The following is a 12,272-nucleotide window of genomic DNA, read 5'->3' on the forward strand; positions in this document are numbered from 1 at the left end:
TGCATTTAAGCTTTATTATGATTACTGCTGTTACAAAAATGGCCTCCAAAAAGATACAGATATTTTAATCTCTGAACTTTTCAAATTGAAAAACAGGAAATAAAATGTATAGGGCTGTAAATAACATTTTTAGTGTTTTTCTCAAAATAATCCTCAACATCTTTTTGATTCCAGAAGACATAAATGAATTCTCTCAACTTTAACCCTTACTTGAAATTGGATTATCCTCTCCTGAGAAAGGCACAGATACATTCTTTCTGTATCCTTCAAATAAAAAGCGCACTTATGGAGCTGTGATACTGGGTCATCCGCATCTAGCAATGCTGTTTGTTTATCCACTTTCCGAATTATCTGCAAAGGCACACAGGAAAGTATTTAATTACTGATACATTAAAAGATTAAATGTCATCTTACATCAGCATTTGGGGTCAATTAAATCAGGCAATGTCTGGAAAACCTGACAACAGATTTATTTTTTGATTATCTGTAAAACACAGGTGATTGATCGCTTCCATTTATTTTGATATTTTAAAGATAAAATGTTTCAATTAAAAGAGATACACCATCTGCTACCCTTACAGTATAATAGACTTCAAAAATAAAGTTTTGCCTTGAATACACAAGCCAGATAAACATGTTTTGTGAATGCTAAATATATTGTAAAAATGATATAGAATATAAATTCTGTATCCATGCCTAAAATCTGAATTAAAAGCAAATATGCTGATCAGATGAAAATCTGTTTCCAATCTCATAACTCTTATCTTTCTGAGAAAAAATGCACCTTAAGTGTTGCTACATCTGAAATAATCATTTGAATTTTATTCCCAAGTCACTTCATAATATCAAGTTATTTATAAGCTAAAACAACAATACAGGCAAACAAAACAACAGAAATATAGATGGCACATATATTTTTTTATAAATTGTGACGCCTTTTTAAAAAAGAAGATGCATAAATCAAACGTACTGAAAATCTAAAATATGAATATTGGAGAAAGTATACAATACCAGTCTGGGAAGTGCCATGCCAGTTACTGAGCACACAAGCTTGACGGTCTGACCATAATGAATATAGCCATCTCGTACTGTGAATTCTTCACCTTCTGACTCCTCATCATCCACTTCAGAAAAGATGGGAGCAAAAAAGGCACTCAATAAAATCTCAAATAAATAAAGTCACTCACATTGTAGTGAATATATAAAATACCGTTTGGGTTAAAAAGACAAAATTTAAAATAGTGGAAGAAAAAAAATCTTCACAGAAAAGCATCACGGTCTGTGAAAAAATACTTATACTTAAGACTTATCAAATACGTTTACCATCAGTGCAGGAAGTGTATGGCCCTACAAATGGCAAGTCAGAAATGTCTAAATAAAAGAAAACATAAGGGCTCTACAGAACCAAATCAAATTTTGCTTGCTTGCTCCATTTTTATAGAATCCAAACTTAAGGATCCTAATCCAGTCAAATCAGACTAACTGAACCATATAATTTGCAGTCTTTGTTTATATAAATTGTCAGTAAGAAAACAAATTCTTATTGAATTTAAAAAATGGTGATACAGAAATGAACATATAATTTGATTTTTCAGTCACAGAGAGAAAAAGTAAAAAATGTGCTGTTTTTCCATTGAATCAAAATTAAAAACACTCACACAGGTGTATGTAGAAGGCTCCCCACTGCTGTGAACTTGCATGGAAATTCCCTCCTTCAACGTGCAAATACCTGGTACTCACTGTCTGAGAGCGAAGTCGATTGAAGAGTGCCACCTTCGTGCCTGATGCAATACATACTGAAGAAGAAAAACCTTAATGTTTATGTGAATGACCCCTAATGAAATTCTTTAATTGCATCTGTAAACACAGAGTGCTTCTTATACAAAAATGCATTGAGACAGTAGCCCTTTGTAACATTTAAAAAAAGATACAGATAACACATTAAAAAAAGAAAGTCTATTTTCGTCTACTATGTAAAACAATAATGATGTTCATTAAAGTGTAATCATAGGCAATAATATCTGACAAATGTTTTTCTAACACTGCCTTTAAAAATGCAACATTTATCTTTTTCCTTAATAACTAGAATGTTCTGCCTGCCTTACAGCTAGTGTTTATGGAAAAAAACACAACACATATATTTACATTGTAGCACCCTCTAGCAGGAAATCCAGGGTAGTGGAATCTATGACTATGATCCTAAATTTTGCACACATTATAAATAGATATGTACCACAATTATTAAACACTTTGTTTACAATATAGCCATAAAATGTTCAACTTCCTGAAAAAATAATAAAGCATATAATTTTAAACAGAAGATATTGTATTAATCTAAGTACATTCGAAAAAATCTAATTGTAGTCTTCAGAAGCCTTATTAATTTTGTTAATCAAGTGCATCACGACTTACAGTCAGCATTTTTCAAGGACTGTTTCTTTTTGGAAGGTTTGGAGATGACTTTAATCCTTTTACTGAGGAATACGCCGATGTCATCACTATTACCGTAAAACATTTTCACAGACAACATGAAGTGCTTTCTCTTGTCAGAGTCAGATATGTACAAAGTTTTGGCTGTGCAATAATTCTGTGGAAAAGTAGAAAAGCAATTACAACAATGCACCTTAAAACATTTACTGTCAGCCATTAACATGAAGCATTTCAAAACATTACACATATTACAAATTTCAAAAACTTGTTTTCAGTGCAATTCTGCAACGCATTGTACACAAAGATAGAAAAAGGAGGCAGAATTAGCCCTTCCACTTCTTGATGATTCAGGATAATACTAAACGAGGTGGATATGCATACAGGTGGCAGTAGGCCCTCTTGCTGTACACAGATGTAAACCTGGTTCCTAATCAGTGACCTATTATGTAGACCTCCTCAGGACCTTTGGTTGCCATTAATATCAGCAGTTACAGTTGCTGTTATACTGTAGTTCACAAAGTCTTAAGATGGACTACTGTACTTTCATCCTCTCTGTAGTTTAAGGTTATTTAAAAAATATTTTGCACCTAAAGCTATTTCTACTTTGTTTTATGCAACAAGTTTTAACTGGATAATAAATGCAAGGATGTATTTTTATGTCCCTATTCATTACACAAAACATTAATACAATAAATACAGAGCAACACTCATCAAGGCCTTACTGTAAACGTGCTGGGGGAACTCAATAAGTTCATAGAACTAGGCATTCCAATTAATGACAGCATTCTGACTCATGACAAATTGTTACGTTCACAACTCAACACAGAGAAAAGTATTTTCTTTTTTCCATCTACCAAAAGTGTTGAAGAGAGGTCACATGTATCTAACTGAGTATCTAATATCAGCCATGGTTTTGATGTGTGGCAGACTACAAAGACCACTTGTCGCACTCAAAGATTTCACTTCTTGCAATGTTAAAATTTTGTTAATAGACAAAATGAATTAAGAACATTTTGGTATAAACTGGATAGACAGGCAGACATCTGAGTTGATTAACATAAGGCAAGAGTGTCAAACGTATGGCCCACAGGTGGGATCAGGCCCATGTGGCAGTCAAATTAGTTCCCACAAAGCAGATGCCCTTGTTATCGTAATACAAGGTCTGGCATACAGAACTCCTTGTGGGTCTCTACCTCTGTGCAATCACCCATTGATGATGCCAAAAAAACGGCTTTGACAAGGGTGCAGCTTTGCACCAAAACAGGAGGAAAATAAAGTGAGGTCTGTCCACACACTTCTCTAAATTCCTTTTCCAAAGGTTGCAGCAATGTCAGGGACTGAACCACTCAGCTACCATTATTCTCAAGAAAACAACATTTTTATGATCTTGACAAGATACTAGCAAAGTAGTAAGCATCTCGCAACAATTAGAAAAAATAAAGATTGACATATGGTTCAAAAGTAGTAAAATGTCTACTTCCTTGCCTCAGTGAATGAAAAGTCGACATGTTTGATTTGTATGCAACGGATGGGTGATTCTGTTTTGAAGGCTTAGTTTTACCAGTGGTGATGTTGGAATACTTTAAAAATACATAGGATTAAATCATCCCAGGCTTAAGCCTTTTGTTTAAAAAATTCTGTTTGTAGGTCTATGAACAGCTCTTTCTGTAATAAGCATAAATAAGTTAAGGCATTGCACACCTCAAGTTTTCAACGCACTCCTGAACTCGGTACTTAAGTCTGCCAAAGACCAGTCACTTTCTTCATATTCTGATGCAGAACTAAAAGGTGCCAGGCATCAAGAAGTGGTAGTAGCAGTAAATATAGTATTATTGTGATTTAATTTGAACTTTGTTATACATACTTATAATTATTTTTAAATTACAGTAGAAAAGTGTTCCACATTTTTGTTACACAACCTACCTTTAACCTTTGTTTTCTGTTTCCCAATTAAAAATACTAAAATGCTAATTATGAAACAAGACATTATTAGTGTCTTACCAGTCCCTAACACAGGTGATACTGATAAATAAACCGAGGCAGTTTAAATTACATTTCAGTCCTGTGGTTTACCAATTGATACACATATGTATGATAACGCATTTTTTGTATTTCAATGATTTTTATAGTTTTTAATTAAAGATTTTATCTTTTTTATCATTTTATCATTTTTTTCTTTTCCTAAAATAAGACAAGTAAATTTAAGTCAATACTATGTGCATATTGTCAACAAAACTGTTAGGTGACCCAGTTCCTTTTACAGTTGTAGTGACATCATCATGTGTAAACATGTATGAGGGTAAATCCCTGCTCGTAGAATGTGGTTATATCTGAACAAAACTTAAAAGTTATTAGTCATCCTGGTATAAGGTACAGAAATTAACTAGAAAATAGAAAGTACTCGGTCAATAACAGTAAAGCTTTCAGCTTCGTTCAAGCACAATCTTGTGAATTCAAGGACCAGACACCTTGCTGGGGCCTCGTACAAGACGTGAAACTCAAATACTGTTGAATGCAATATGAGACCTCCATTTTACAGTTTTTAATGATCATCCAGAAGCATTATGTGTTTCTGCAAGATGTCCTGTAAGACTTGTACCGGCAGAAGGAAACAAAGGGTCAGATCCAAAAATATTCAAACGAGGATCCACCTAACTTTCATATATGGTGATGATCGGTGATGTAGTGGCTCTGTCGCTAAGGATCTGCGCCTGTTGCTGGAAGATTGCTGGTTCATATCCCGCGGCCAACAGAGGAATCCTACTCTGTTGAGCCCCTGAGCAAGGCCCTTAACCCCAATTACTCCAGCGGTGCCTTATTATGGCTCACCTGGCACTCTGACCCCAAGCTTCTCTCCCTGTCTGTGTGTCTCATGGAGAGCAAGTTGGAGCCAAAAGAAAAACTCCTAATACAAGAAATTGTATATGGCCAATAAAGTGATCTGATCTGATTCACTACTGGGCCCTAGGAACCAAACAATAATCAAGGTAACAGAAGAACCTTTATACCAGAAATTCCTCACACCCTTGGATAAAGGATCCCTAATTCCCATGAAATACTAGACATTTTCTCACAGTACAAGGTTTCCAAAGGCATTCAGAGGCCTGTCTAGAAGGGCAACACAAACAACTCAATTTTGTTTGCTTACAAAGCTGGATGGAAAGGTTTCCCACTGCACTGAAATCGAAGAGGACTATACGGAAAAGTAAAAGACACACCACGTGGTGATCAAGATGGTAGAATGTGTTCACCTGGTCATCCTGTGCATGTGTGGTTCATTAAAGCATATTAACATGGATGGCTCTGTTCCTACCTTTCCTTCCAAATTTAACTGCTGCATTTCTTGGTCACTGTTTCCAATCCCAATAAACGCACATGGCTGGGATTCCTGTTCAGAGCAGCCATCTCGTTCCATTTGTTCTTTCTTTTTCTTCCACCCACTTCCCATTAAGTAAACACACGGTGGAGGACAGAAAAACCTATAAAAACAAATCTTTTAACATAGCACAAGCAGGAACAAAACACTTCACCAAAATGCAGCCATTTATCAGCATAAAAAATACAATTAAAAAAAGTGTTGATCAGAAATGTTTCTTCTGGTGTGCTTTTCTACTTAAGCGCATACCGTTTTAAAAATCTGCAACATACATATGGTTAGTGATAAGCAGTAGGTCTTCACATAGTGAAATCCTCTATTAGTTCCTCGGCTGCTCATAGTATGAAGTAGTTCTCTTCTCAAACGATTCCTATGGCTATTTTAAATCACACCAGCAGATGGCAGACTAGACACATTTAGGAAATCGATTTCCAAAGTAACAATAAGATATTTAAATATCTGAAAACAAAAATTCATCCCGCAAAAAGCCACAGAAAAAAAAGAAACGTGCAATGCAATAAAGCTTTAAATCACAGCTGTACATTAAATTTGTCAAAAAGGCTAATTACATACAAAAGAAACTGCAAAAACACTGCACTGAGAAATGTTTTTGTTGGTTTCTCATTCTTCTGGCTTTAAGTTTACTTTTTTATCTTTTTAGTTTGGGATAAATGGTTGGAGTTAAGGCAAATTTTTCACAGACCTCTGCCACAAGCAACCTTTGATTGGACCCAAAACTGGTAGGTTGTACAGCATGTGTTTTTGACTTGTTAAACTGTAAGTCTTTGTAAATGCAATCTTGATGCTCATTAGATATGTTCCGGCACAATACAGTACCTCTCCTAACTTTCTGGATTTTCTTATTTAGACACTATTTTTTTAGGAATGTGTTACATGTTTGCCATCTTGACCTTGTATCTTCAGATTTACAAAACAGTTTTTCTTGTAAAACTAATTTTCTATCATTTATTATATTCCTTACTATTTCCCACTATGATAGCAATTAGCTTGCTCCTAACAGAATTACTATCGTTTGTAAAGATTGACCTTTCATTGTGTACACTTTCCCCACACATGCCCAGCTGTACAAATATAAGTACTTCTTTCAACTTTGCCCTCAAGTTACAGAACTCAAATTGGCATCTCTTTAACACAGACTCCACAAACCTTGATTAGTTATTTACTGGTAAAAGTACTGAAACTTTTATACTTATGAGGAAACAGTAGCAGCTCATAACACTACATCTCTGACTAGCTGTCTACTTTCATATTCTAAAAATAGACAACAGACAGGAAAAAAAAAGGAGAAGCAGTTTAAGGCCATTAAGCAATAAGCTTGGGTAAGGGATTTTAAAACTACATGCTGGGTACTTTAATCAAAACGGGTTCAAGCTCTAGTAAACTAAAGGGAAATATACTGACTGCATGCATATGAAAATCACTCTTAGTATATTCCGAAAATTGCAAGTGTACCATTTATTTAAATATTTCAGTCCACTGTTATCTTAAATATAAGTTGTAGACCACAAAATAAAATGATTCTATGTTGTATCTTGTTACTATTACAAATTGCACACAGTAATGTAAAAAAGAAGAAAAAAAAGCTGCTCAACGGGCCCTTAAGAAATTGATGTTTCAAGATTTAAAAAAAACAAATCCAGGTATTGTTCCTATTTCATTAAGCATGAGAAATTGACTTGCTATTCCACAGATCCTGTTTATCGACAGTTTCACTGCTTGTGACGAAGGGCTACTGAACATATGGTCCACAGATAGCACCAGTAGCCGTTTAAGATGATTTTAATTTAACATGAAAACACATATTATGTACAAAATAGAAAATTCCCTTTTTAGAATCCAACGACTTTAGAGTAATCCTTTAATTGAAGCTGGAGTAGTTGTCTCAAAGTGTTTGCTTAAAATGTTCATATAACACAGAAATTGTCTTAAAATCCATAGATGAAAACTGTTGGAAATTACCTGAATAAAAACTTGTTGGAAATTACCTGAATAAAAACTTTAATTACAATCAAAATAAAAAAGCATTACTTTCATTACTGCAGCACACATTGGTCTTGTTTAAATATTACCTGGAAACAACCTAACCGTGTAAAAAGAAATTCATTTCTAAGAGGTTTTGTGAGTAAACTGAAGAAACAACAAATTGATTACAAGACAACATTTCTACTTTTACTTGTAAAAACTTCAAACAAACATGTATTTTATATATATTATAAGATTTTAGTAATCTGGTTATTTACATGGAATGCTTGTTATTATGTCTCCTTGTAATGTAGAATAAAATACAGGAAGATTTAAATTTTTCTGTCCATTATAAGCATCCACATTTTCATGTAAATTTAAAAGAGAATGAAAAACATATATTTAAAAGCTAGTATTTCAGAACACAATGTAACAACTGTCACTGAAGACAGCAACAATAAAAAGTGAATCAAAAGTGGTTGTTGTAAAAAAAATCAGACTTGGAATTCTGTCAGGCTAAAACAAATTGAAGTTTGAGATGCACCAACAGTTTTTTTGCACACAGCTTCTGATACAAAAATCGGATCCCCGTATCCACTACAAACTATTTAATAATAAAACCTGCTCCTAAAAAGTTAATTCAGTTTTGCCTAACATGCTTCATGACTTAACAGAGAGAAGCATATATAACATTAATTCTGAGGTTTCCAATGCTTAAGGACAATTTACATATTATGATATCGAATTATTTATTATAACCATGTGTAATGAACGGATGTCTACTTGCAAAATCTAAATTAAAAAATAAACTTATGACTAATTTATGAGTATTGTAATAATGCATTAAAATATAAATAAATAAAATTTTGGGGTCTTTAATATGCTGGAAACCTTAGACAACTAGCATGAGTTGGTGAGAATTAGCTAAGTGAATAATAAAAATGACCATAAAAACAAAGAATTATAGCACATATTTGCAGCGCTGGAAAAATGTTTCGATCTTTTGGAAACAGGGAAAAGAAAATAAGAAGATAAAGTGAGAAATTGCCTGACTTACCTTTTTTCATTTCCATAGGATTTTTGTGCAACTTTTGCATGTAGAATTAGTACTGTTTGATCACCTCGTTCCTTTAGGTAATTCCGCATTGCTTCTCTAAAACAAATGAAACACAGGATTACATACATAAATATAAAAGAACTGTCTCTACTCTGTATGTAAATCTATTCTTTCTAGGTATAGCAGAATGTATAGCAAATATATGGAAAAAAAACAAATTCTATCCTCAGAATACAAAATTAGGCTTTTGTCTGTAACACGTTCTCATTGCACATAAGGGCAAAAGTAATACTCTGATTTACATGTCTGTTTCACTTATTCATAAGATCTTGTTTTACTGGTTCATGTTTTCTAATGCGGTAAGACTGCACTGGTCACAGTTTTCAACGTTAATACACAGGATAAACCTTATGATTGTTAAACAGAATGTACTATCTAATATCTGATGCACTGAAATATTCAAGGTCTTGATAAAACATTGTTCCTTACACCCTATTACTGACCAACTCTCATCGTTATATCTTTGCTGTATGCTCTAGACCTGTAAGCTAAAGGTCTCTCAGAATCACCTTTTTTGTTAAAGATTAGGAACACTTTGAAGTTATTGAACAAATAAGTAGTATGTTCAGCATAAGGAACTCTGGTCCTTAAAAGCTGCAGTGTGTTCTGAATTTAGTTCCAAATGATCTCAAAATCACAATTTCAAAATTCATTTTACTGATTAAATTGTTCCAGATCTTTAGAAACTGATGTTAGGTTAGTGGTCACCTATGTATTTTGCCAACTGGGGCTCTCTATGACCAGGATTACAGACCCCTTCAGAACACAGAATTTGAATCACATGTTCCACAATTTCATGACATTACACAGTAACAAATCTGTGGTTCAGAAGCACTGAAAAAGACAGATATTGTAATAACATGAAATATCTTTTGAATGACAAACTAGTAGTTCAAGGAAAGCCTGACTCCCACCCACAGAATGATACTACAAAGTGCGTTTAAAATAATCACAACCTTTTTAAAATGAGAATGCACGTGAGACATGTCATGTTTTATTCCATTTCATATTTGAACACTGACATCCCTGCTTATTTCAGTAACTGATTTTTAGTATAATCAAGCAGACATTACGATACAGACAATACAATTAGCAGTGGAGTGCAGTACTTTTGCCCTACAAATACAAGAATGGTGTGCACAGAGGCCAATTGTACCAGATTCTGCATCACCTAAAAGCAGTGCAAGAAGAATTTGAAATCGGGATTATGTGGAATAAGAACAGCACCTCTTGTATTAGGAGAGATTGGAACCCTTAAAAAGGGTACCAGTGAAAAACCCACTGCCTGGTAAAGACGCTGCATAAGCCTACCCAACACAAATCACCATATTGATAATTAAATTCAAATTTTCTGCACCACCAGACTTCAATTTAACTGAATCCTTCAGTTGATTATATTTGGACTTGACTGCCACCTGGATGGCAGGCTGACATGAAAAAAAACAATAATGAAACTTAAATAAACAAACCATTCAGAAAGCAGGGATGAAAACATTATTCCACCTGAGTAAAACTAATTAGAAAACAAATACTGAAATGCACAAATCTTTACATTAGAATGGTTTTACCCTGTGTTGTTGCTGTTTTTCGGCAAAAATCTTTTGATTTGTGCATGAAAAGGTAACCATACTAAGGACAGTCTGATCATGAAACATTGAAGCTCATAAAACTGAACACAGGAAGGAGTGGAAAGATAATTATTCAAAATAAACTCATGCAGATGGAGACAAATCAGACGCATCTGCCAAATATATCTGTTTAAGCGTCTTCAGCAATAAGGCCTTGGTATTGCAGGACCCCCCACAGCTCCTGTGCATGAGCGGGGTCACGCTACTCATTTTACATAATTACCAGCAGCTGAAAGGCTTTCGTTTCAACAGCTTAAATCTAACATGAGGTGACTGAAAAAAATCACAAAAGACTAGCCATTCATCTCAAACACCTTCACAGTTGCATGGCAAAACACAAAACAAAATAAAAAGGCAAAGAGAAACAGATGCGTGAAAAAACACATGGTTGTGGGCAAGTAAAATTGTACATTTATGGTAAACCTGATAAATAACAAGTATCATGAAATACACTTAAGTCACATTAGAAAACACTGGGTTTTTAAAAAGGTTTACAATATCCTTGGTCTACCTACAAGTACAATGACAGGTCAGAAGTAAGGAGTAAATAAATAGCAGCCTCTGATATTGTAGGCTATTCATCTCACAGTTTGGATAAAGGCAACCCTAAGATAAGAGTCAGTCTAGATGTTCTGTATGATTAGGAATGGACCACATGTGCTAAAGAAGGTTAACATAAGATGATTGGCCCAGGCATGGGAGACAATGCTCTGTGTTACATACAAATAATGTCTTCTAATGACAGCTGGCCCACTAGTGTAAAGGAGCAGATGAGCTTTCCATAGAATTCTTATGTATTTGGTCAAGATCACAAACCACAGGAATGGTACAAGCAATCAACAGAAGGTCAGAAATACTACCATTTTCAATTGCAGTACATATAAACTTAAGAATCCACACACAATGTTTTTTTGCAAATTAATCTAAGGCTACTTTTATCTGAGAAAACAAGTATATGATCAGCACCTGTGTCTGCTGCTTCCTTTATGCAATGTTCCTTGTTGAAACTCTTCCATTGAAGCCCATGCTGAAGAGTTATTGCCTGACTATTTGATGGACACTTACAGTAAGTCTGAAATGCCAGTTGAAATGTTGATTGACTAGGGCTGTTACATGCGTTCTTTCTGAAGACACAAAATTTGTACAGTGGCCTTTGAATGCTTGCTACGAATTGCCAGCAGTTGTCTTTTCCCTTTTGTTCACTGTCAAGCTATTCATCTGCATGTGAAATTTACCTGTTCTTTATAACCTGCAATTTGTGGCACAATAACACTGTGCATATTTTATGATCTGCCACTGCCTTTCTTCATACCTTTCAGAGGAAATTAGAAGGAGATCCTCATGCAGAATGCTAATATTTTTGGCCAAATTCAACAAACTGTGAGCATTCACTAATTTAACAACAAACATACAAACAGTAGAAGTAATCATTACTTTAAAAATAATATAAAATTGCATAAAAGACTATAACCCGCACATAGTCATTAGATACTACTAGTTCAGGAATCTACACAAAAGTATTTAATCATAAACAATGTAGGGCAGCCACAGTAGGTGGCTGAAATATCTGATGAAATCTGAAAAAAATGAAGTATTATCGGATTTGGTGATCAAGTTGCTGTCTTGTGTGTTTTGTAGGATTTGTGTCAGATATAAGACCTAAATCAAGGAAATTTCAAAGAACTAGTTATTTTTAACATTTAGACGTTTCATTTGAGCATTTAACCACTTACTAATA

The 12,272-nt window shown here is 34.3% G+C and overlaps 1 protein-coding gene across 2 annotated transcripts in view; it reads right to left on the reverse strand.

The window, feature by feature from the left end:
• rbpjb (recombination signal binding protein for immunoglobulin kappa J region b) overlaps nt 1-12,272 on the reverse strand; it is a 77,635-nt gene that overhangs the window by 11,838 nt on the left and 53,525 nt on the right. For both annotated transcript variants that reach the window (XM_088628067.1, XM_088628075.1), the window contains 6 exons: nt 8,847-8,942; nt 5,744-5,909; nt 2,413-2,587; nt 1,659-1,796; nt 1,012-1,124; nt 211-351 (listed from right to left, as the gene is read on the reverse strand). In XM_088628067.1, coding sequence (XP_088484193.1) covers nt 211-351; nt 1,012-1,124; nt 1,659-1,796; nt 2,413-2,587; nt 5,744-5,909; nt 8,847-8,942 — 829 coding nt within the window. The remainder of the gene's footprint in view (nt 1-210; nt 352-1,011; nt 1,125-1,658; nt 1,797-2,412; nt 2,588-5,743; nt 5,910-8,846; nt 8,943-12,272) is intronic.

The sequence above is a fragment of the Lepisosteus platostomus genome, chromosome 1 (assembly GCF_059453375.1).
Source record: "Lepisosteus platostomus isolate fLepPlt1 chromosome 1, fLepPlt1.hap1, whole genome shotgun sequence".
In the NCBI taxonomy this organism is placed as follows: Eukaryota; Metazoa; Chordata; class Actinopteri; order Semionotiformes; family Lepisosteidae; genus Lepisosteus; species Lepisosteus platostomus.